The sequence below is a fragment of the Biomphalaria glabrata genome, chromosome 3 (assembly GCF_947242115.1).
Source record: "Biomphalaria glabrata chromosome 3, xgBioGlab47.1, whole genome shotgun sequence".
NCBI lineage: Eukaryota > Metazoa > Mollusca > Gastropoda > Planorbidae > Biomphalaria > Biomphalaria glabrata.
Genome location: NC_074713.1, coordinates 9,307,137 through 9,329,742, shown reverse-complemented (window position 1 = coordinate 9,329,742; position 22,606 = coordinate 9,307,137). Strand labels below are relative to the sequence as shown.

Genomic DNA, 22,606 nt, shown 5'->3' with positions numbered 1-22,606 from the left:
CATACAGATCTCAATCTCTCTCTTTCTTTCTTTCTCTCTCTCTCTCGATCTCTTTTTTCTCTTTCAAACAAAATATAGATCTCAATCTCTCTCTTTCTCTCTCTCTCTCTATCTCGATCTCTTTTTTCTCTTTCAAACAACATATAGATCTCAATCTCTCTTTTTCTCTCATACACGAAAGAGACAAGTACAGACAAATAAACTAATTAAACCTTGAAGTCTTCGTTGTACACAATTAAACAACTTCAGGTCGAACCGCGATCAAAATGTACACAGCAATCAAAATGTACACAGCAATCAAAATGTACACACAGCAATCAAAATGTACACAGCAATCAAAATGTACACAGCAATCAAAATGTACACACAGCAATCAAAATGTACACAGCAATCAAAATGTACACAGCAATCAAAATGTACACACAGCAATCAAAATGTACACACAGCAATCAAAATGTACACAGCAATCAAAACAGAGTTGATTTTTGGTGGTGGCAGTGGAGGGAAGGGGGGAACCGAACCCTAACATTTGACCTTTTGTCTGTGGATCTATTCCTTCGAGATTCCAATCAGCTGACAAGAGGACTTAGATATGTAGATATGGAATAACCATGTAGGCTTACCCACTTATATGTTTTTGTCTTGTCTACTTAAAACTGTTTAGATTCGAGTGACTATCAGCTGTGTTTATTAGGTGACTAGTGGGACTATGTTCTGATGGATTAAGCAATAACGTAAGTTGGTAGATTATCTGGTGAAATAGATGAAAGACACGCGCATTGACATTGTTGTCAGAAGGACAGAGAGAGAGAGAGAGAGAGAGAGAAAGAGACAGAGAGAGGTGGGGAGAATTCGAATTAGTCAATCTTCAATAGAAGCTTTAAAGCCTAATCTTTATTCACTCCAATGATGCACTGCATTTTGTGTTTGCTCTTTATTATTACAATGCTTGTTTGTTAGCTTGTGTATTCTGTTGGAATATAATTAAAAGTCTTGTCTTCGAGCCTGAAAATTAATGAGGAATGCAGTATTTTACATGCATACGCAGCCCCAGCTTCGACCTACATATTTTGCCTAATCCAGCGCAGACTTAACCATTTGTTTCGCCAGTGTTCGATTTAGATATTCCTTTCATCGTCTACGTCTGTTATCACCCGTGGATTTTCTTTTGGCCTCAAATGTGTCTCGCGGCCTTTGTAAGTGATCTCCAGACTCCAGCTATCTTGTTCCGAAGCGCCAGCAGCAATGTGTTCTCTTCTACGTCAGTGAAAGCAAGTTGGAATATATTAGGTAGCAAATCCGAACCCGGAACCCCCAAGGAAAGAGGAAGAGGGTACGGTCCAGGAATGCATGGCGCAGCGATCTGGAAGATGCCAAGCAGATGGATAAGACGTGGGAACAGTTGAAGAGACTCGCCCAGAACCGAGATGCCTGGAGGAAGCAGGTGGCCTATGCCCCAGAAGGGACCACAGGCAGAGATGAGATGATGATGAAATCCGAACAGCCGCAACATTTGTGAACGTAAATAATACTGAAGTCGGTTGTTGATATAATCAATAACAAAGTTTATTCTTTACATGTCAAAAGAACTTGTCGGTAGCGTGAAGTCTGTATAACCATTTTACTTGCATACAATCTTCAAATACCAATTTCATCAAGACTCACGCGTCATCCGTCTCTGTAGGCCTACTATTCATTGTTATATTCATACGGTTCTAGATTATCCCTTTACTATATATGCTTAGATATCCGTACTGATATTTAGGTAGTTTGTCGTGTAAATGTATAGATCATAAGTTTGTTATTGCATTGCTATGAAGTTTGTTGTTATTAGGGTAGCGCTTCCATTTGATAGAACAAACAAAGGGATACAACCAACTACAAGTCAAGATCACTTCTCTCCCTTTGTTCTCTGTACTTCAGTTTAAAAGTAGAGCACACACACACACACTGTCACACACACTGTCACACACACACAGACACAAAATAAATAAATATGAATCAAGAAAAAATGTGTGATGAAGATGTGTGTCAACAGTGTGTTAAACAAGTGTGTGATGTAAATGTGTGTCAGTAGTGTGTTATACAAATGTGTGATGTAGATGTGTGTCAGCAGTGTGTTATACAAATGTGGGATGTAGATGTGTGTCAGTGGTGTGTTATACAAATGTGTGATGTAAATGTGTGTCAGTAGTGTGTTATACAAATGTGGGATGTAGATGTGTGTCAGTGGTGTGTTATACAAATGTGTGATGTAGACGTGTGTCAGTAGTGTGTTATACAAGTGTGTGATGTAGATGTGTGTCAGTAGTGTGTTATACAAGTGTGTGATGTAGATGTGTGTCAGTAGTGTGTTATACAAATGTGTAATGTAGATGTGTGTCAGTAGTGTGTTATACAAATGTGTAATGTAGATGTGTGTCAGTGGTGTGTTATACAAATGTGCTTAAAAAATTGTGTTAAATTAAGAAAAAACTATTTCTTACTGTTTTAGGGTTAGGGTTTCTTCTTATTTTTTGTTTACTATTTACTTTTTTTTCTACTTCTTACTGTTTATATTAGCAACAAACAAAAGGTACCAAACCCATTTAAGAGAAGCACAATATCAACGGATAAATCGCTTCGCTTCCGAACCAGGAGTCCTGGATTAGAACCTTAGTGAAGACTGGGATTTTTTATTTCGGAATCCTTGGGTACCTCTGAGTCCACCCAGCACTAATAGATATCTGACATTGTGCTGGCCACATGACACCCTCATTAACGGAGGGCCATAGAAACAGATTACCTTTACATCATCTGCCCTATAGATCACAATGTCTGCACGGGGAACTTTACTTTTACACTATTAACTAAGATATCATGAAGTTTACTTTCTCTGTGGGACTCCAACTTAAAAGCCGCGTGTTTATCTAACAGCACACCTAATACTACAACATTCTGTGCGGGAGGCGGACACGGTTCAGTTTCACGGATATTAAATTGATATTGATTATTTATAAATCTTCTTTTTTGAGGGGAGAGGTGGAACTTTAAGTGCTCTAGTAAACAGTACAGAGATATCGATTTCATAGCATTGAACAAAGTCAAAGTTACTTATAGAACATTTCTCCAATGAATAGGTATAAGAATAGTATACTATAGTGTTCAACATTTTACTAGAAAATCTTTTAGAAAGGATTTAAAAAAAAAACAATACCTCCTTTAACAACTTGTAGAGCGTTTTTTTTTTATTTTAAAAAACTATTATTAGAGTGAAAAAAAAAGGAAAAGTAGGCTTACTCTAGAAACATATTATTTTTTTTAAATTTTATACTTTTTAAAAATATAACGGTTAAACTAGAGCGTTCACAATGGGGTCAACGAGCTTGTAATTTCATAACGATATACATCAACTGTCAGATATCTAGGAAAATCGTTAGAACCGTTTTCGAGAACCGTATCTACACAGGTTTTAGGTTTTGCTGATACTTTTTGCCCACTCTGAATGTGATTGTCGAATAGAAGTTTGGTAATAAATATATTCTAAATCAAATTAATGGCTCGTGTTTACTGAAACTGTACGATGCAAGATAGAGGTATGATTTTAAAATGCAGAAAAAAACAACAACAATGGATAAGATGACTTCTCTTTACGTTAAGAAAAATCGCTCTAGTGGGATATAAACCACTTGGCTTCCTTAGGGGGTTTGAGATCAAATCCCGATATACACTTGGATAATCCGTTCTCTACATATGCACTTTTGTGTCTCTTGTTGTTTTTCAATGTCTGTTACGACATTATAACTTCAATACATCTTCAATGTTTGGTTATCATAATATCAATACATCTTCAATGTTTGTTAGGACATCATAACTTCAATACATCTTCAATGTTTGGTCATCATAACTTCAATACATCTTCAATGTTTGTTAAGACATCATAACTTCAATACATCTTCAAAGTTTGGTTATCATAACTTCAATACATCTTCAATGTTTGTTAAGACATCATAACTTCAATACATCTTCAAAGTTTGGTTATCATAACTTCAATACATCTTCAATGTTTGGTTGTCATAACTTCAATACATCTTCAAAGTTTGGTTATCATAACTTCAATACATCTTCAATGTTTGTTAAGACATCATAACTTCAATACATCTTTAAAGTTTGGTTATCATAACTTCAATACATCTTCAATGTTTGTTAAGACATCATAACTTCAATACATCTTCAAAGTTTGGTTATCATAACCTCAATACATCTTCAATGTTTGGTTGTCATAACTTCAATACATCTTCAAAGTTTGGTTATCATAACTTCAATACATCTTCAATGTTTGTTAAGACATCATAACTTCAATACATCTTCAAAGTTTGGTTATCATAACTTCAATACATCTTCAATGTTTGGTTGTCATAACTTCAATACATCTTCAATGTTTGGTTATCATAACTTCAATACATCTTCAATGTTTGGTTATCATAACTTCAATACATCTTCAATGTTTGGTTATCATAACATCAATACATCTTCAATGTTTGGTTATCATAACTTCAATACATCTTCAATGTTTGGTTATCATAACTTCAATACATCTTCAATGTTTGGTTATCATAACTTCAATACATCTTCAATGTTTGGTTATCATAACTTCAATACATCTTCAATGTTTGGTTATCATAACTTCAATACATCTTCAATGTTTGGTTATCATTACTTCAATAAATCTTCAATGTTTGGTTATCATAACTTCAATACATCTTCAATGTCTGTTAGGTCATCATAATTTCAATACACTGTGAATGTTTGTTAACTTATCATAACTTCAATACATCTTCAATGTTTGTTAAGACATCATAACTTCAATACATCTTCAAAGTTTGGTTATCATAACTTCAATACATCTTCAATGTTTGGTTGTCATAACTTCAATACATCTTCAAAGTTTGGTTATCATAACTTCAATACATCTTCAATGTTTGTTAAGACATCATAACTTCAATACATCTTCAAAGTTTGGTTATCATAACTTCAATACATCTTCAATGTTTGTTAAGACATCATAACTTCAATACATCTTCAAAGTTTGGTTATCATAACCTCAATACATCTTCAATGTTTGGTTGTCATAACTTCAATACATCTTCAAAGTTTGGTTATCATAACTTCAATACATCTTCAATGTTTGTTAAGACATCATAACTTCAATACATCTTCAAAGTTTGGTTATCATAACTTCAATACATCTTCAATGTTTGGTTGTCATAACTTCAATACATCTTCAATGTTTGGTTATCATAACTTCAATACATCTTCAATGTTTGGTTATCATAACTTCAATACATCTTCAATGTTTGGTTATCATAACATCAATACATCTTCAATGTTTGGTTATCATAACTTCAATACATCTTCAATGTTTGGTTATCATAACTTCAATACATCTTCAATGTTTGGTTATCATAACTTCAATACATCTTCAATGTTTGGTTATCATAACTTCAATACATCTTCAATGTTTGGTTATCATAACTTCAATACATCTTCAATGTTTGGTTATCATTACTTCAATAAATCTTCAATGTTTGGTTATCATAACTTCAATACATCTTCAATGTCTGTTAGGTCATCATAATTTCAATACACTGTGAATGTTTGTTAACTTATCATAACTTCAATACATCTTCAATGTTTGTTAGGTCATCATAAATTCAATACATCTTTAATGTTTCTTAGGTCATCATAAATTCAACACATCTTTAATATTTGTTTGGTCATCCTAACTCCACAAGTCATGCAGAGCAGTTGAGAGTCTGAACATTTTAAAAAAATCAAGCGCTCCGCACTTCATGTCATTATCTAAATGGTGCCATGGTACCAGTTCACAGTTGGTTCGTTTTCAGATGGAAAACACAAAAAAAAAAAACACAAAAAAAAAAAAACAGTCAATACCAGAAGATTTATTTGTCTAGTACTCTCACTATATCTAGGTACTTTTCTATGTACAACTTAAGACCTTGATTTCCTTATAAAGCCCATGTATGAAATGTTTAAAAGCCCCTCTCCCTCTCTTTTGGTTAGTTCTAGTCTTAGGTTGCCCCTTTAGTAGCACTGTGTTGCCACAGTGTTGGGCAGCTCGCAGCAAATCAAATAAAAAGAAATTTGTTTGTAATAGTCATAGTTATGGTTTTAGATCTACTTAATAAATTCATTCAACCATTGGCACTGTAAAAGTTTATTCCCAGCCTCGTTTTAAATGTGTATTGATTCAAAAAAATGAAAGGGGGAAACAACCCAGGAAACTTTGTCTCTAGTACTTGATCAACGTATGGAGTCAACAGCGAGGATTGGCGTCAAGGGAGTGCACTCAATAAATCAGTTGAGGAACCGCAACTCGCTTGATTAAAATAAATGCTCTTAAAGATTGTCTCCCCGTAGCGGAACGGTGATTGGGCCATAACGCTTTATCTCGATTATCGATCTCCGTTGTTCATCGATTAAACTACAATATCTCAATCTTTTGAATCAGTGCAGGGCTGAGGATTTGTCCCAAACAAACCGCTGGATTTTGGAACAGCTACACATGCAGGTCGCAAACAGACACACTGGCAAGCGCGCGTGAAGGTGCACGCCTCCATTCAGGAATTCGAAAACATACCAGAAATTAACTAAATACACACAACTGTATTCAATGTGCCAGATTTCTACGTGACGTGATTCTCTTTGTAAAAAGACTTTGTTAATTGAATGTTTATATTCGTATCCATAGGATAACTCTTTTTCTTCTCTGGTTAGTGCAGTGAATTAGCTTGACAAAATAATTAATTAATTTGGTTCTAATTAATTGTATTGTTGGTTAACAGGAGTTCTGTGTTTATTTATATCTCGTTTAATTATGTACAAATGTCAGCGGAAATTTTAGCGTCAGGTTTTTTTTGATATAGTCTAAATAACTGAACCCAATCAGCAGACACTATTGGCTATTATCACAGGATGAAAATTTTGAATAATATCTTTACAAAGTGAAAGTTGCGATTTATGAAAGCTATAATTTATTTATTTACTATATGGATTAGAGCGCTAATGTCCAACCATGGAGCTATACTAACCTTAATCCAACCAATTTTTTTTTTCTGTATCTGCTATCATTTTAGATTTTTAAAAAAGCACGAAGAAAAAATACAAATTAAAAGGAATTAAGTTATAGCAATCATATTTATGTGGTACATATTATAACTAATGAATGTTTCTACAGTTATTGTTTCTACATTTTCCACCTAGTGATTTTAATTTCCTAAGCCAAAGCAAGCCCGCTGGAGTTTAAGAACTCTCTGCCTACTCACCTGCGATGTCGACATTGTCGGAAGCAAGCCGCTCTGATGGAATGGAGGCTGATATGCTGGTAAGATGTATGATAAACGTGAGTCTTGTTTGCCATGTAATATTGAGTTCCGATGAATTAGTTTAGTATGGGTATCTCATGGCCTACTTAGTTTCCATGTGTCATGATCTAGTTAAAATTGATGTGTTATGACCTACTTAACACCGATGTGTCATAACCGAGTTAGTATTGATGTGCCTTGGCCCACTTAGTGCTGATGTGTTATGACCTAGTTAGTATTGATGTGCCTTGGCCCACTTAGTGCTGATGTGTTATAACCTAGTAAGTATTGATTTGCCATGGCCTACTTAATGCTGATGTGTCATGACCTAGTTTCTATTGATGTGCCTTGGCCCACTGATGTGCTGATGTGTCAGGACCTATTGACCTATTGATGTGCAGATGTGCCATCATCTTGTGCCATGAAATACTAAGTGTTGAAACGCCACCGTCCAGATAGAGTCCATGCACAATGTATGATCCACTAGGTAATGACCATGACTCTTAACCCACTTAGTGACGATGTTAATTTGAGCTGCTATGCCATAAACATAAAAAAACAACAACACATACACATATATATCGCTATCCAATACACAAAAATGATTTATTCCCGCGAATTAAAATAAAATAGTTGTTTTTTGACCTAACATTTTCAGTGTTGTCATCTTATTTTTATATCTTACTTCTTTTCTTCTCTCTGTATATTATATTTATGATTATTTTTGTCTTTATTTCAGCCTGACTCAGGAACTGAGCTACCAAGATTGGATATAGACGAAGTAAATAAAGAAGCTGGTAAAAGTTTTGGTTAAACTTAAGATTCAGTATGTAAACTTTTAGTTTTGGTTACTTATGTTACGTTGTGTTACTATGCTAAAAATGTATTTCTTTATCTTCTTAGAAGAGTTCTCTACGAAGGAAGATTTGGTTGGTTACTCCATCAAGACATCTCGAACTTCTCTAACCACCTCCAGAGCCACCTTCTCCCGCACACCGAGCAATATGATAGCACAACCAGAAGATGAGGACTCTGAAGAAGATGAGCACACCCATAGCAGCGTACTCATCACGGAGTTGCAGGTGAGTTCGGCAATGCACCCAACACAGACTTACAGCTAGGCCCACAATGTAGGCCTACTCATCACAAAGTTAAAGATGGTTTTAAGCATTGCTTTGCATTTCCTGTACAGTTTAACTCTATTAATGCGTTGATTTCGAGTCCGAATATTAAGAAGTTAAAATTTTAAAGGGATAGCCTTCTAGTAAAGGATAAGTGCAGTGTTTCACATGAATATGCAAACCCAGTTGCGACCTACATATTTAGCCACACTTAATGTAGACAAAGTCGTTGTCCGGGGCGGGTCTATTTAAGTTTTCTTTTCGTCTTTTGTGCATGTCTTTTACAAGGGCCTCAAGCGTGTGTCTCGCGGCCTTCGTGAGAGCTCTTCAACTGTCTCTTTCAGGGGCTCTTCTTTACCAGCTTCCTTCCTCTTTGCCAGCGATAATCAAAAGACATTAGGTATTGTGGAAATCGATAGCAAATTGCCAAGGTGAAACTTTTACAAACGAATTAGGGCCAGACTATAAGCGTATCCCTTATAGTTTTTTTTTAGAAATTATCAACCCAAGAATTAACGCTCAATACTTCTAGGAAAAAAATTGCACCTGTAGGAATCATAGAGCCTCTATGTTATAGTGTCGTTATACCAAATATTTCATAAACACTACGATGCTGTTTAAATCTGGATGATCAGTGGTTGAAATATATCTGTTTATATTGCTTTATATTTGGCCCATCAAACAGATAGAAGATGCTGAAACGAGAGATGAAGTCCACCAAGAAGATGTTGAGAAGCAGGAAGTCGACTCGCTTTACGATCAGCTCATGAACGAACCAGTCAGGAAGGGAGAAATAAAAGTCATTCTGTACGATGATAAACCTGAGGAGTTTTACGAAACAGATTTAGAGAGTGAAGGTAGGTACTTTGACCTTTTTAGTTATGACAAAGCTAACATCAACTCACTCCATCTGTCTGTCTGTCTAAAAAAAAATTTGTGCAAGCTATTTCTCACACTTCCCATTCTTGGATCAACTTGAAACTTTGTGGCATTATTCATTGCCTCTAACAAAACATAAATCAATCAAAAAATTAATTAATTTATTAGTGGTAATTAATTTATTTTATGTTGTTGAAGAGGAGAAATATAAATCTTAAATTATTGAAATATATGACTTTAAAGGTGTTGTTCTTTCCCTTATATAAGCTTCGTTTTTTTAAAGTATTTTTAAAAAATATTTTGCTTGTTTGTTTTTTATTACTCGGTTCATCAAAGTATTACTGTATAACTAATCGTTTCAAAGTTATCTATTTTTAAACTCGGTACATTAAAGTTGATTACATTTTGAAATCATACTAGAAGTTTCTATTATCTGTTTCATTTCTTGTAAGAAAAGTTTTGTAATAAAATAGTTCGTAGCTCTAAAATGAAAAGAAAAAGGACAAAGCTAACATCTAACTCTAAAGATCTGTGAAAAGAAAAAAAACAACATCCTGTACAAATCTGACAAAATGTTTCCTCCTTTCAAATGTGTTTAGCTGAAGAAGAGGAAGACTTTGTCATCTCCTACTACAAAACTGTGTGTGAGCAGTTAGGCCAGGTCCCTGTGGCCTACTTCCTTCACCGGATTCGAGAGCCCACTATCAGGATGAGATACAGAGGTCTGGGCAATGAGGCAACCAAGGCTATCGCTTTAGCGCTCAAAGTAAGGCTTTTGTTTTTTGTGTGTACAAAGTTTATATCAACTCACTCTGTCTGTCTGGTAAAAAGTGTGTACACGTTATTTCTCCCACACCCATTCTCGGATCAAGTTGAAACTTCGCGCAATTATTTATTGGCATAGACAAGACATGAATAAAAAAAAAAAGAAAGAAATCAAATAGTCGATTAATTACTATTAATTATTTATTTCGTTTGATACAAACAAGGGAAACTATTCCTTCAGTATTCACATATATGTCTAATTTGTTGGGTTTAGTCCCCTAGCCCCCTTAAATAATTGTTCGCCCAATTAGTACAATTGGTAGTTAACTATTTTGTTTGATATCGAATAAGGGAAATAACTAGTACATTATTGATAGACGTAGTTTTAAAGACAGAATATTTCTCCTTTAGATAATCTTTTTTTTAAAGGATTTTTTTCTATATTTTGTTTGTTTATAAGACAGACAAAGCATTGTAGCTTTGCAACAAGAATGTATAACTCTTATGTATGAAATACTGTGTAACAAATGAGTAACAATGATCAGATTCCCTTTAATAAAGTAACTTGTTTGCATGAAATGATTTATTTGATGTTGTTGTTTTCTTTTTTTTTTTTCTTTTATATCTGTGCATAATGAGAAGGAGGTCTAGACCTTAGAACATTTCAAAGTGGTGGTGGGGGTGGGACATAGTATTTGAAATTAGGGCACCAAAGCTTTAATTATAATGGATATTTCAATATCTCAATATATTTTGTAAGTAAAAATAGGTGAAAACTATTTATAATTTTTTAAATATTCAATGTTAAGTCTATTAAAAATATGAAATTGTTCATATAAAATTTACTATTTAATAGAAAAAAAGTCTAAAATATTTAGGAGGGAAATAACTAGTCAAGTTTATCTGTTACAGATTATAATATAAGCAACATGTTGATCTTAAAAATATCAATTTCGATTAGTTCTTTATATTTCGATACCTACGTATTTGGAATTTAACAAATTGTTACAATAGCCTAACCAAGAAAGGGTCAACTGCCTTCCATTGGCCAATGATTTTGTTTTCTTATATCGAAAAACTATTTGATGATAGTATAGAGTAAAGAAAACAACAGACAAAAAGCTTTATCTATAATACACTCGTACAGTGGAAGACTTTAGATTAAAACACTAAAAAATTTTAGATAGAAACACTGGAACGTTTTAACTTTTAATAAAATTGGAAAATTTTAGATAGTTTAGACATAAGGACTTTTTAGATAGAAAAGTGAAAAATTTCATATAGGAACTATGCGACATTTTTTTTTAGAAACAGTTCAATATTTAGATTGCAACTGTGGATAATTTAGGTAGAAACAGTGGATAATATAGATAGAAACAGTGGATAATTTAGATTGAAACAGTGGATAATCTAGATTGAAACAGTAGAACATTTAGATTGAAACAGTGAATCATCGAACAGTTCATTATTTTTTTCATAGGAGAGTGTAACACTTGAACGTCTTGACCTCTCAGGCAACTGGATAGGACCTGATGGCGCTAATTCTATGGCCAGGCTGCTGGAAGAAAATGATTATGTAACTGATGTGGTCAGTAAAACTGTGAACTATATGCTATTGATTTTTCTTTTATGGTACATAGTTAATTTATATGTATTTATCCTTAATGTACAACTTTACTCTGCAACCATTTAAAGACATTGATATTCAATATATTCAATCGTTATATATCTTGAAATCTTCTAGTTGAGCTCCATTTCAAGCACCAGTGCCTAAGAAACCAAAAATAGATTGCTTAAATGATTTCCGCCCAGTAGCACTAACACCTATTGTTATGAAATGTTTTGAAAAATATATCCTTAAACAACTTGTAGCAAAAGTCAATAACAGTCTAGACCCTCACCAATTTGCATACAAAGCAGCTAGAGGAACTGAGGATGCCATTCTATTGCTTTTGGAGCAGCTTTATAAGCATCTCGATATACCCAAAACATATGCACGAGTCCTCTTCGTAGATTTCTCCTCGGCTTTCAATACCATACAGCCACATCTAATGATAAACAAACTGAGTAACTTAAATGTAAGCCCTTGCTTGCAAGCATGGGTTCTAAACTTTTTAACCCAACGGCCCCAGTATGTTAAAGTCAACAACACCAAATCGTCAACTCGAGTACTATGTACGGGTGCTCCACAAGGTTGTGTACTTTCTCCTGTACAATACACTCTTTACACTAATGACATAAGAAGCATCTATGACTCAATTAAACTCATTAAATTCGCTGATGATACTGCCATAGTCGGTCTTATTTCAGGAGACGAAACTCAGTATCGAAGCTCGATAGAAGAGTTTACAAACTGGTGCACCGACAACTTTCTAGAACTGAATGTAACAAAAACTAAAGAACTTATAATAGATTTTAGAAAGAAAAAACAAACTATACGTGAACTGCAAATAAACACTACATCTACATCTATAGAACAAGTAAAGGCATATAAATATCTAGGCGTTATCATCAACAACAAGCTTTCATGGGAAGACCACCTTGGAACTCTGACAAAGAAAACAGCCCAGCGACTCTTTTTTTTTATACAAACTCAACAGTTTTAAATTAAACAAGAAGATCCTTGAGACATTTTACGGCGCGACTGTACAAAATCTGCTAACATAAGGAATAAGTTGTTGGCAAGGCAACGCCTCATCTAAACTGTTGCAACGTCTAGAAAACATCATTAAAAAAGCATCAAAAATTACACTCACAACATTACCAAATTTAAAGGAACTTTTTGAACATACGTGCCTAAGAAAAATCGAAAAAATCTTGGAAGACAACGGCCACCCGCTCCATCAGAACTACGCCAGGTCGTCGTGAAGTGGTCGACTGCTGTCAATCAAAACAAGAACGGAGCGGTACAAAAACTCGTTCGTACCTCACTCGGTCAGACTCTATCACCGCCACTCATTGATCAGGGAACATGAAATGCACCAAGATACATGTTTGTAGTCGCTGAATGAACTCTTTATGTTGTCTGTTGTATTTATGTGTATTTTTCTGTTGTGTTGTCTTTATATGAGAAACGAGTCCTTGTAATCACAACAAATTTCCGTAAGGATCAATAAAGCAGTCTTAGTCTTAGTCTTAATTATATCGATCAACTCAGAGTGTTAGCTTCTTCTTCTTAATTGTCCTAAGAGTTGAGTCTAAGACTCTAGGAACTCTAGGCCTAAGATAGATCGCCTTCCCCGCCTGTCTGAAAAAAAAAAATCTGTCTGTGATAGATTCAAGCAGATGTACATTTTTACATTCCTTTTACCGATGGTTCGTATGCAAAGACGCTCAGGTAAGAAGAGAGGCCAAAGGTTGAGCACACCAGAGAAACTTCCTCGAATTCTTTCTCTGTACCATATCAGCCGTGCAAGTGTGCGACATAAAAAGGTGTGTGGATAGTGACCAGTGTGATGGGACTTTTCTTCCATCCCGCTAGTCACTAGCTAGTGCAATGGAATCGGTCTTTAGCACAAACTGCAAGCATTTGCAGCAAGAGGACACATTCACTTACTATTGCAAATATCCAATCCTTATTCTTTTACGTTAGTACGAGGTTTAAAGGCTTATTTGGAAGAGACGATCGTTACATTAGCTTGCAGAACGATAGCGTATGACGTTCTGCAGACAGTAAGCGGGGTTTGAACTCGGCACGAAGCTCTTATCACATGTTCTTTCTCAACCTTTTTGTGGGATGATCCATTGGTAATATAAAGTATATGAGTGTGAAGTAATTTTATTTGTGCTTAATAGCCTTTGAATTGAAATAGACTTGCAATTACCTTGAATTTGAAGATCTATGTGCTCAAAGCCAAAATTTTATTTACAAACCTTTGACTCGCACTACTAAGATGTGAAATTTGTGTCATTGTGTTTCTTTTTTCTTTTAAGATTTTATCCGATAACAAAATGGGAAGCGAAGGAGGTGAACAAATAGCTAAAATGTTGAGCATCAATTGTGGATTAAGGCGCCTGGAGCTCTCAGGTACGATAGAACGACTTTCTGTAGACTCCTACCTAGAGCAGTGTCCAGGACGTAGAACCATGTCATAAATAATCTCCATCTCTGTCCTCTCTAATCTCTTGATCCATATTCCTAGATAGTGTATTATAACAATGTTTCCTGTCTTTGTTTGAAGGGAATGACTTCGATGATAAATGTGCACAGAACTTTGCTTTGGCCATTGAAGTAAGTTTTACAATTACGTATTACCTTTCAGACAAACAGAAATAGGACACACACGTAGCTTTCAAAAACGTTTTGCGCGTCTTGAATCAAACTAGATCTATGGCTTTCTCTCTACAGACTGCCTTCTGTAGATTAAATCTTCACAATTTCATTTTTTTTCTGTTTCAGAACAATAAATATCTAAGGGAGTTAAATCTAAGTCATAACAGATTTACGGAACTTGGAGCCGAATATTTGGGTCAGGCCATAGGTTTGTATTACGCTTCATTTCTAATGTTAAGGATGTCGAATGTCAAGTGTTGTTGTTTTTTTCTCACAGCGACAAATGAGTTATAAGAAAAACATTTTCTTCTTTGACTATATATGTTGGATTGTTTCATTGATATAGTGCTAAAGAGTCAATATTTTTTACATCTTGGTGGCGTGGTGAGGAGTGGTAAAGTTCCTAGACGTCACTAGTTTGAATCCCGGTGAAGAGTAGCCTACCCACTTAGGTCTAACGGGTACCTGATATTTGGTAAAGTAAAGGCGGTCAGTATGGAAGAGAGGCGTGTGCTGACGTGTGGGCAGCCCAGCACTCGCAAATTTACCGCCCAGGCTTTCCCCAAGCAATGGAGAGGTCACTTCATATCTGACAGTAATGTCTTTGAAAAAAAACACGGAGACGGAGAGTGGTAGTTACCGGGGATAAGTTCTTAGCTGATTGGCGTAAGCTGGAACGCCAGGGACCACTCTTGGTGGTAGGAGGGTCTTTTTAGCCTCACTGGATAGCTACTGCCTGCCTTAAGCCGAGCAGCCCTCGGACAATAAAGTGATATCCCGATATATGCCCAACCTGCGATCGCAGCTGTGTATCAAGGATTGGCCTCTTTAGTCACACAAGAAGTTGCAAAGGGAAAAGATCGTCTCTCGAGACGTAAAATGCCACAGAAAGGCGGTTGTGCTGGACATATGGTAAAGCGGAAAAGCCATTTATGTGGTCTCAAATCCTGGTTAAGGCTCACATTTAAGATTATGGACATTACCGAATCTAATTACTACATGAAAAGTAAAGGAGCCAATCTTTGTATTGGTTATATCTAGCTGTTCGTCAGCCATTTGTCTCAGATATTTATGAGCATTGCATTATCAGCCATTACATTCATTTAGGTGAAACAAAGGGAAACTACCCTATATAAGAAATATGCAACATTTAAACTAAGTTATCTTAATACTCTTTGTTTTGTTTTCCTTGTTTCGGATGTTCCTTCAGAATTGAGTATCATTACATCCTAGCACAAACCTCCATCTGGGCGACGGGCGGGTGTCGAGACGATTGCTTGCCTTATAAGTGAGGCGACAGTCCAAAGCACGTATCACACGACCAGGCTGCCATATTATTCTCGCGTGACAGAAATAAATAATTAAAACGTAATAAAAAGAAACATTCGTTTACAAACAGGTTCAAACGAGAATTTAGACGTCCTTGACCTTAGCTGGAATCACATACGAGAAGCTGGTGGAATAGCAATAGCAAAAGGTTTAAAGGTAACTCACCGAAATGCTATTTGATCTATTAATAAATATAGGACAGTGTTTAAAAGGTAATCAAAATATAGAAGTAGTTTCTCCTAGCCTTCATTAAAAACTAAAACAATTCATCAATTACCAGGAAAATGTGAGACTCAAAGTGTGCAATCTCTCTTGGAATGGTCTAGGCGTCAAGGGCAGTTTGGCCCTGGTGGACGCCATGTCCAGCAATCAAAGTATTACAGAACTGGACATCTCTGGTAACAGATTCACTCAGGAAGTGGCCACTGGGTTCGCTAAGGTCTTGTCTACTAATGATACAATGAAAATACTCAGGGTAGGTCCATTAGATAGTGTGTCATTATATGTTGCTAGGTAGTTTGTTTTTTATGAGGCCTGCTTCAGTCGCGAAGCGACTATGGATCATCTCATAGAAATAAGATGAATGCCTGGGCATCAGATACGGTCGGAACTATGTTGCCCACACTGCAGTTCTTCCCTCTACAAACAGCTGACCTATCTAAAGGAACGGTAAGTGTCGATACAATTTGGAGTCAGCGTCATGCAAGCTATGCCAGAGTGTAGCACTGTGTTGCCGACTCCTGATTCTTCCTCAGGGTTGACTCCCAAAGTCTTTCCCATGATTGTAGCTGAAAGGCAGCAGAGGTTTGAATTCAGGGTTTTCCCCGAGACAAAGACAAAAGTATATACACATCTTTATAGAGCCAAATGTAAAAAACAACTGTAGCGGTAATATGATGTTTATTATCACTTTATCACAGTATAACTTTTCCATTTTATTTCCCACTTCTATTCAAACAGATGGGGAACAACCTAATCACATCAGCGGGCGCCCTTGCCCTCGCCACAGGCATTAATAACGCCCAGCACTGCGAGATGGAAGAACTTGACCTTACGGTATGATTTGTAAGGCCAATACCAATGCAGATACTTAAGAAATATGTCCAAATGAATTAAGCTTAAATTCTCTGTTAAAATGTTTTACCAATCTCTAAGTTTTTAAAAAATCTGCATTAATGTGTTTAGCTTTTTTTTTTTCAAATTAATTTTACCTTTATATAATTAGTATATTTGACAAGATATGTTGCCTGGTGGAGTGGTATGCGCACAGGTCCTGGGCTCGAATACTTTCAGAAGCCTTTCTCTGCTCTCCTGCGGGAAGTTTGTACTAGGACATGATAGTAATTTCTAAAGAAACATCAAAATATTTACAAACAATGAAATTCAACTTTCTTGTTTGTATCAATGCATGTCTTAACGTTACTTTAATATTACTACACTTTAAGATTTTTCACAATTCCTCTACCAAAAATTGATCAGAAATGAATAATATAATTTAAAAAATAATCGATTCCTTTTAATGGGTCAGTATTCTCCTATTAAAATTATATTGATTTCTTGTGATGCTGCAAGGAGTCTTTCCAGTGAGCGTGCACAATCTAGTTCTTCTATTACAAACCAGCTCATTTCTACATAAGATCATGTTTAAAAATGTCAAATTTAATTTTAACTTAATGCTAGAACTTAGTTAACTGTATGATGTATAACTTGTAACATTGATGACACTTCGTGTTTATCATTTACAATGTTCTCCCTTATTCATTCTTATTCCAAGGATGTCCCAGTTGAGTATGAGTTTTTGAGAACCACTGAGGACGTGAAGTCAACTCGCCCCAACTTTCGGGTCAAACACGGACCTATAATGAGGGCGGGGAACACCCTGCAAGACATCTCTAGTCCGGCCATTGATGTGGAGAAAATTAAAAAAGAACCTGTTGTATTGTTGAAAGTGAGAACACATTCTTTTCATTGACATGAGCAATATATCTAGCTGAAGTCAAATAGTAAACAATATATCTAGCTGAAGTCAAGTAGTAAACAATAGATCTATGTAGATTACTATAAGTAAAATAAATAATAATGCAATATCCAACAAAATGCGCAATATATTTATACAATAATATAACCCCAATAAAGGGAAGCGGTGGCTGAGTGGCTAAGCGCTTGGTTTCCGAACCTGGGGTCCTGGGTCCGAATCTCGGTGAAGACTGGGATTTTGAATTCCGGGATTTTTTTAGGGCCTTCCTTAGTTCACCCAACTCTAATGGGTACCTGACTTAAGTTGGGGAAAGTAAAGGCGGTTGGTCGTTGTGCTGGCCACATAACACCCTGCTTGTTAACAGTTGGCCAAAGAATCAGATGACCTTAACATCAACTGCCCTATAGATCGCAAGGTCAGAAAGGGGAACCTTACTTAAATCCTAGATTTACCTGGATTTATTCGAGTTGCACTCAGGACTCAGAACGTGTAGTGGGCACAAATGACTCAGCAATCACAGACAGGATGGACAATCATTATACGTTTCACAAGCGGCTTAATAAGCCCCACGAAGAGTAGTACTAATAATAATGGCAATGTCTTCGATCTGAAGATTAATCATGAATGCAGTGTTTCTCATGACTATACAAAACCTGTTGCGACCTGATGCAGACAAACCCGTTGTCCTCCGGTGGTCTATTTAAGGTTTTGCCTGCTGCGCATGTCTTTGGTAAGGGATTTCTTTGGGACTCAAAGGCCATCTGCTGCCAGCTACTTTTCTCTATGCCAGTGAGGGACAAATGGAGAGAAAAGAACAAAAAAAAAAGTCTCTTCAAAGTGTTACATCTAACAAATAGATTTAGCAAGTAACCATTTAGTTATGCGTCTCTGAAAGCCTTCTATATATACTATATATTTAATAAGGTTTGTCTTCGAGTCCGAAGATTAATAAGGAATGCAGTATTTTCGGTTTACTTATGCATTAAGTCACAAAAGCAGACTTTTCGTTTTAGAGTTGTTTTGTGGTAAAAGGGAGATTGACACACTACTCTTTACATTTCAGGAACACATCATCGTGAATGATTTCCGGCTACTTGATATACTGAAGAGATACGACGAAAATAGCACACTAAGTATTTCAGCTGAAGATTTCATCGCAGCTCTTGAGGTGTGTATAGTTTAAAGCTAAATCATTATTCCTAGAGGTGTGTATAGTTTAAAGAGAAATCATTATTCCTTTACTGAGCATTTCATCGCAGCTTTAGAGGTGTGTATAGTTTAGAGAGAAATCATTATTCCTTTACTGAGCTTTTCATCGCAGCTTTAGAGGTGTGTATAGTTTAGAGAGAAATCATTATTCCTTTACTGAGCATTTCATCGCAGCTTTAGAGGTGTGTATAGTTTAGAGAGAAATCATTATTCCTTTACTGAGCATTTCATCGCAGCTTTAGAGGTGTGTATAGTTTAGAGAGAAATCATTATTCCTTTACTGAGCATTTCATCGCAGCTATAGAGGTGTGTATAGTTTAGAGAGAAATCATTATTCCTTTACTGAGCATTTCATCGCAGCTTTAGAGGTGTGTATAGTTTAGAGAGAAATCATTATTCCTTTACTGAGCATTTCATCGCAGCTATAGAGGTGTGTATAGTTTAGAGAGAAATCATTATTCCTTTACTGAGCATTTCATCGCAGCTTTAGAGGTGTGTATAGTTTAAAGCTAAATCATTATTCCTTTACTGAGCATTTCATCGCAGCTTTAGAGGTGTGTATAGTTTAGAGAGAAATCATTATTCCTTTACTGAGCATTTCATCGCAGCTTTAGAGGTGTGTATAGTTTAGAGAGAAATCATTATTCCTTTACTGAGCATTTCATCGCAGCTATAGAGGTGTGTATAGTTTAGAGAGAAATCATTATTCCTTTACTGAGCATTTCATCGCAGCTTTAGAGGTGTGTATAGTTTAGAGAGAAATCATTATTCCTTTACTGAGCATTTCATCGCAGCTATAGAGGTGTGTATAGTTTAGAGAGAAATCATTATTCCTTTACTGAGCATTTCATCGCAGCTTTAGAGGTGTGTATAGTTTAAAGCTAAATCATTATTCCTTTACTGAGCATTTCATCGCAGCTTTAGAGGTGTGTATAGTTTAGAGAGAAATCATTATTCCTTTACTGAGCATTTCATCGCAGCTCTAGAGGTGTGTATATTTTAAAGATAAATCATTCCAATACTGAGCATTCTGAAAAATTTTCTTTCTTTCATCCTATCTAAAAAATTTAGTTTGCAATTGGTGGAAATATTATTTTCGTGCTCCAAAAGAGGCTTTAAATTAATGTGCATCTTTAATGATGTAAAAACAAATTAAATTGCAGGAGCTAGCTGTCCCATATGACAAGAAAAGACTTGAGAGCTCAGTAAAAGCATTTGCTGCAACTTCAACAGGAAAGATTTATTTTGGGTAAGTCAAACAATATTGGTGTTCTTTAAAGTTATTTGAATTTTTTATCACTTCATATTTATTGTTTCTCTAGGATCTGTATCTGAATTGCAATAAGGTCTCCATTATAATGAAATCTTACAATATCTTACAAATCGATAACAGGTCGAAATATTGTGGGCCCCGTTTTACTTTACAAACATGCGAGTCAAGTACAGAGGTTTCAAAAGTTGTACAACAACTTGTATCGGATATTTTCATACATGGCGGAAAAACTGTAAATGGCTAGCTTTTTTTGGTGTATCCGGTGTACAAAACAAACCGCTAGACGGCGCTAGTCTAAGCACTTCCGTTTGTAGCACAAAATAAAAATACTCTGAAAGACACAAAGATAAAGGCACATTCCTCGTCCCATATGCTAGGACAAATTTGTACAAATACTCCTTCTTCCCTAGTGCTATTAGAGCATGGAATGGGTTGCCTGAGCTAGCCAGGAAAACCAGTGACTTGGCAGAATTTAAGTCATTGGTTAATATGCATGACTAAATGCATGACGCGTAGGACGTAATCATCCTTTTTTTGAAGTAACGTCTGTATTATATAAGATAAGATAAGAAAAATAATTTTGCTTTTAGACTTTCACTCTATGACTTAAAGCTTTATTTGAAAACAAACGAGCAACTAACTAGTGGTAATAAAGAAGATATCACACTAAAATCAACTGCCACGCATTCAGATATTGATAAAATTAATAGCTCAATTCTCTTTTACTAAGTTTGCAGCAGTGACATTCTATTCAGCGACCCTGACATTGTTTAGTTTATCGTGAACATCACCAGTAACTGTGCTAAATGTCGCTATTGTTCTTTTTTTAATGTCGAAAGTCGACATTTTATTTTATAAACCACTAAATGTTGAACATCTTTTTTATTTTATTTTACAGGAGTTTTGTTTCTGCGGAACATAAAAAGCAAATGGCTGAACAGGAGAAAGTTTCCTAGTGCCTGACAGCATACTGTTCCATGGCCTTGACCTTGTATCCCACTCCGGAGAGGACTGTCTCTTGCAGACGTTAAATCTAAACCTTGTATTGAAACTGAAAATGTTCGTTTGTAGAATGTGAAATTACAAAAAGCATTTAGCATATTGCCTGTTGTACATAATGATTTATTGATTAAGAAATTCATATTAGTGTTGCTGTTTTCTTGGTGAGTGATGTTTTAAATATCAGATTTCAACACGAAGGCTGTGATTCTTGAGCACGCTGCAGTCGAAGAGCTACTGATTTTGAATCTTAAAAATTCTTGACCAGGTGTATTATATGTAAATACGTATATATGCCCTTTGAAATTGAGCCATATGTTTTGATGAGTAATTTACTATAATAATTATGTACATATACACATGCTGTCAAATATGCAAATAAAAAAAAAATCTAATAGGTTTCTTTTTTGCGTTGAACTATTTTGTTATATTGCATGGAGTGACGCTGACCTAAATAATATTAACAGGTTGGCTAGAAAACTAAACTATTAATAAAATTTTGTCTTTACATCCTAATTCGTCCATCATAAAGTTGTACATGTCATGGAATGATAGAGACCGTGGACTGCAGAGCATTTTAAATTGTGTTAAATAGAAAGAAGTCTTCAAAATAAGATCCGAACTCCACGCCTCTATTGATGATTTAGTAATTAGTATTGGAAGCCACTCCTTTGAACCTATAGAATAATGATGTTGATAAAGGTTTAGAGTTTAGATGATAAAACCTCAGGTCATGAAATTCGCCAAGGCTGCATAATTAACACGGTTAAAAACTGGACAGCTGTTCCCCAAAACTGAAAGCCTTGTTCCCTGCAATTACTGGAGAGAAATATCAGAACTATTAAAAATACTTTTAAAAAAAGCTTATATTAGGTGAAATTGAATCAATTATTTTGGAGAAGTCATGTGATTACATTTGTAATTGATCTAGTATAACAAAAATAAATCTTTACGAGTAGAACTATTTTTACCAATTTTTTTTTGTTAAGCACAATTTCATGCTTTTAGCTCTTGCTCTGCGCTATGATCCTATCCCTTGTCTTGAACAGTTTGGGGGGTTATCTGCCTGATTATTACCGTAATCACTTTTTAAATGCATAAAAAAACAGTTCACTCACTGCTCAAGCCTCCTCAAAGGGCACTAATTCAACATATACCACCTCATTTGTTAAGTACAATTTCTTTCTCTGATCAAACAAAATAATGAATTACCAATAGTTACTTTACTTTTTTAAAAAAATACGATTCTTGTTTTGTCAGGTAGAAGAAATAACTGTGCAAAATTTTATCTTGATCCGTGATTGGGTGTGAGAGAAATGACGTGTACAAACATTTGACCAGAAAGACTGGCAGAGTGAGTTGATAAGTATTGTGAAAGCATTTCCTGAGACTTGATATTACAGACAAATATCAAAA

General features: G+C 35.4%; 1 protein-coding gene across 4 annotated transcripts; it reads left to right on the top strand.

Moving 5' to 3' along the window:
* The first annotated feature begins 538 nt into the window (after positions 1–538).
* LOC106062252 (leucine-rich repeat-containing protein 74B-like) lies at positions 539–21,592 on the top strand. 4 transcript variants are annotated; one of them, XM_056024101.1, is made up of 17 exons: positions 539–734; positions 7,282–7,384; positions 8,104–8,161; positions 8,268–8,446; positions 9,171–9,342; positions 9,964–10,130; positions 11,610–11,717; positions 14,063–14,156; positions 14,311–14,360; positions 14,529–14,610; positions 15,802–15,887; positions 16,012–16,206; positions 16,692–16,787; positions 17,506–17,679; positions 18,773–18,877; positions 20,082–20,167; positions 21,090–21,592. In XM_056024101.1, the coding sequence occupies exons 2-17, from the start codon at positions 7,331–7,333 to the stop codon at positions 21,145–21,147; spliced, it is 1,764 nt and encodes a 587-aa protein (XP_055880076.1). In that variant the 5' UTR covers positions 539–734; positions 7,282–7,330; the 3' UTR covers positions 21,148–21,592. The 4 variants fall into 4 exon arrangements, with proteins under 4 accessions (XP_055880076.1, XP_055880073.1, XP_055880074.1 ...); XM_056024098.1 differs by having other exon boundaries at positions 7,264–7,384; XM_056024099.1 differs by lacking the exon at positions 539–734 and adding an exon at positions 6,364–6,772.
* The last annotated feature ends 1,014 nt before the right edge of the window (positions 21,593–22,606 follow it).

Bases quoted from the DNA above. Each gene is read 5' to 3' on its own strand.
- LOC106062252 (XM_056024101.1), top strand. From the start codon at position 7,331: ATGTCGACATTGTCGGAAGCAAGCCGCTCTGATGGAATGGAGGCTGAT. The intron at 8,162-8,267 runs GTAAAAGTTTTG...TTATCTTCTTAG, and splicing joins CGAAGTAAATAAAGAAGCTG to AAGAGTTCTCTACGAAGGAA. The intron at 15,888-16,011 runs GTAACTCACCGA...ATCAATTACCAG, and splicing joins CAATAGCAAAAGGTTTAAAG to GAAAATGTGAGACTCAAAGT.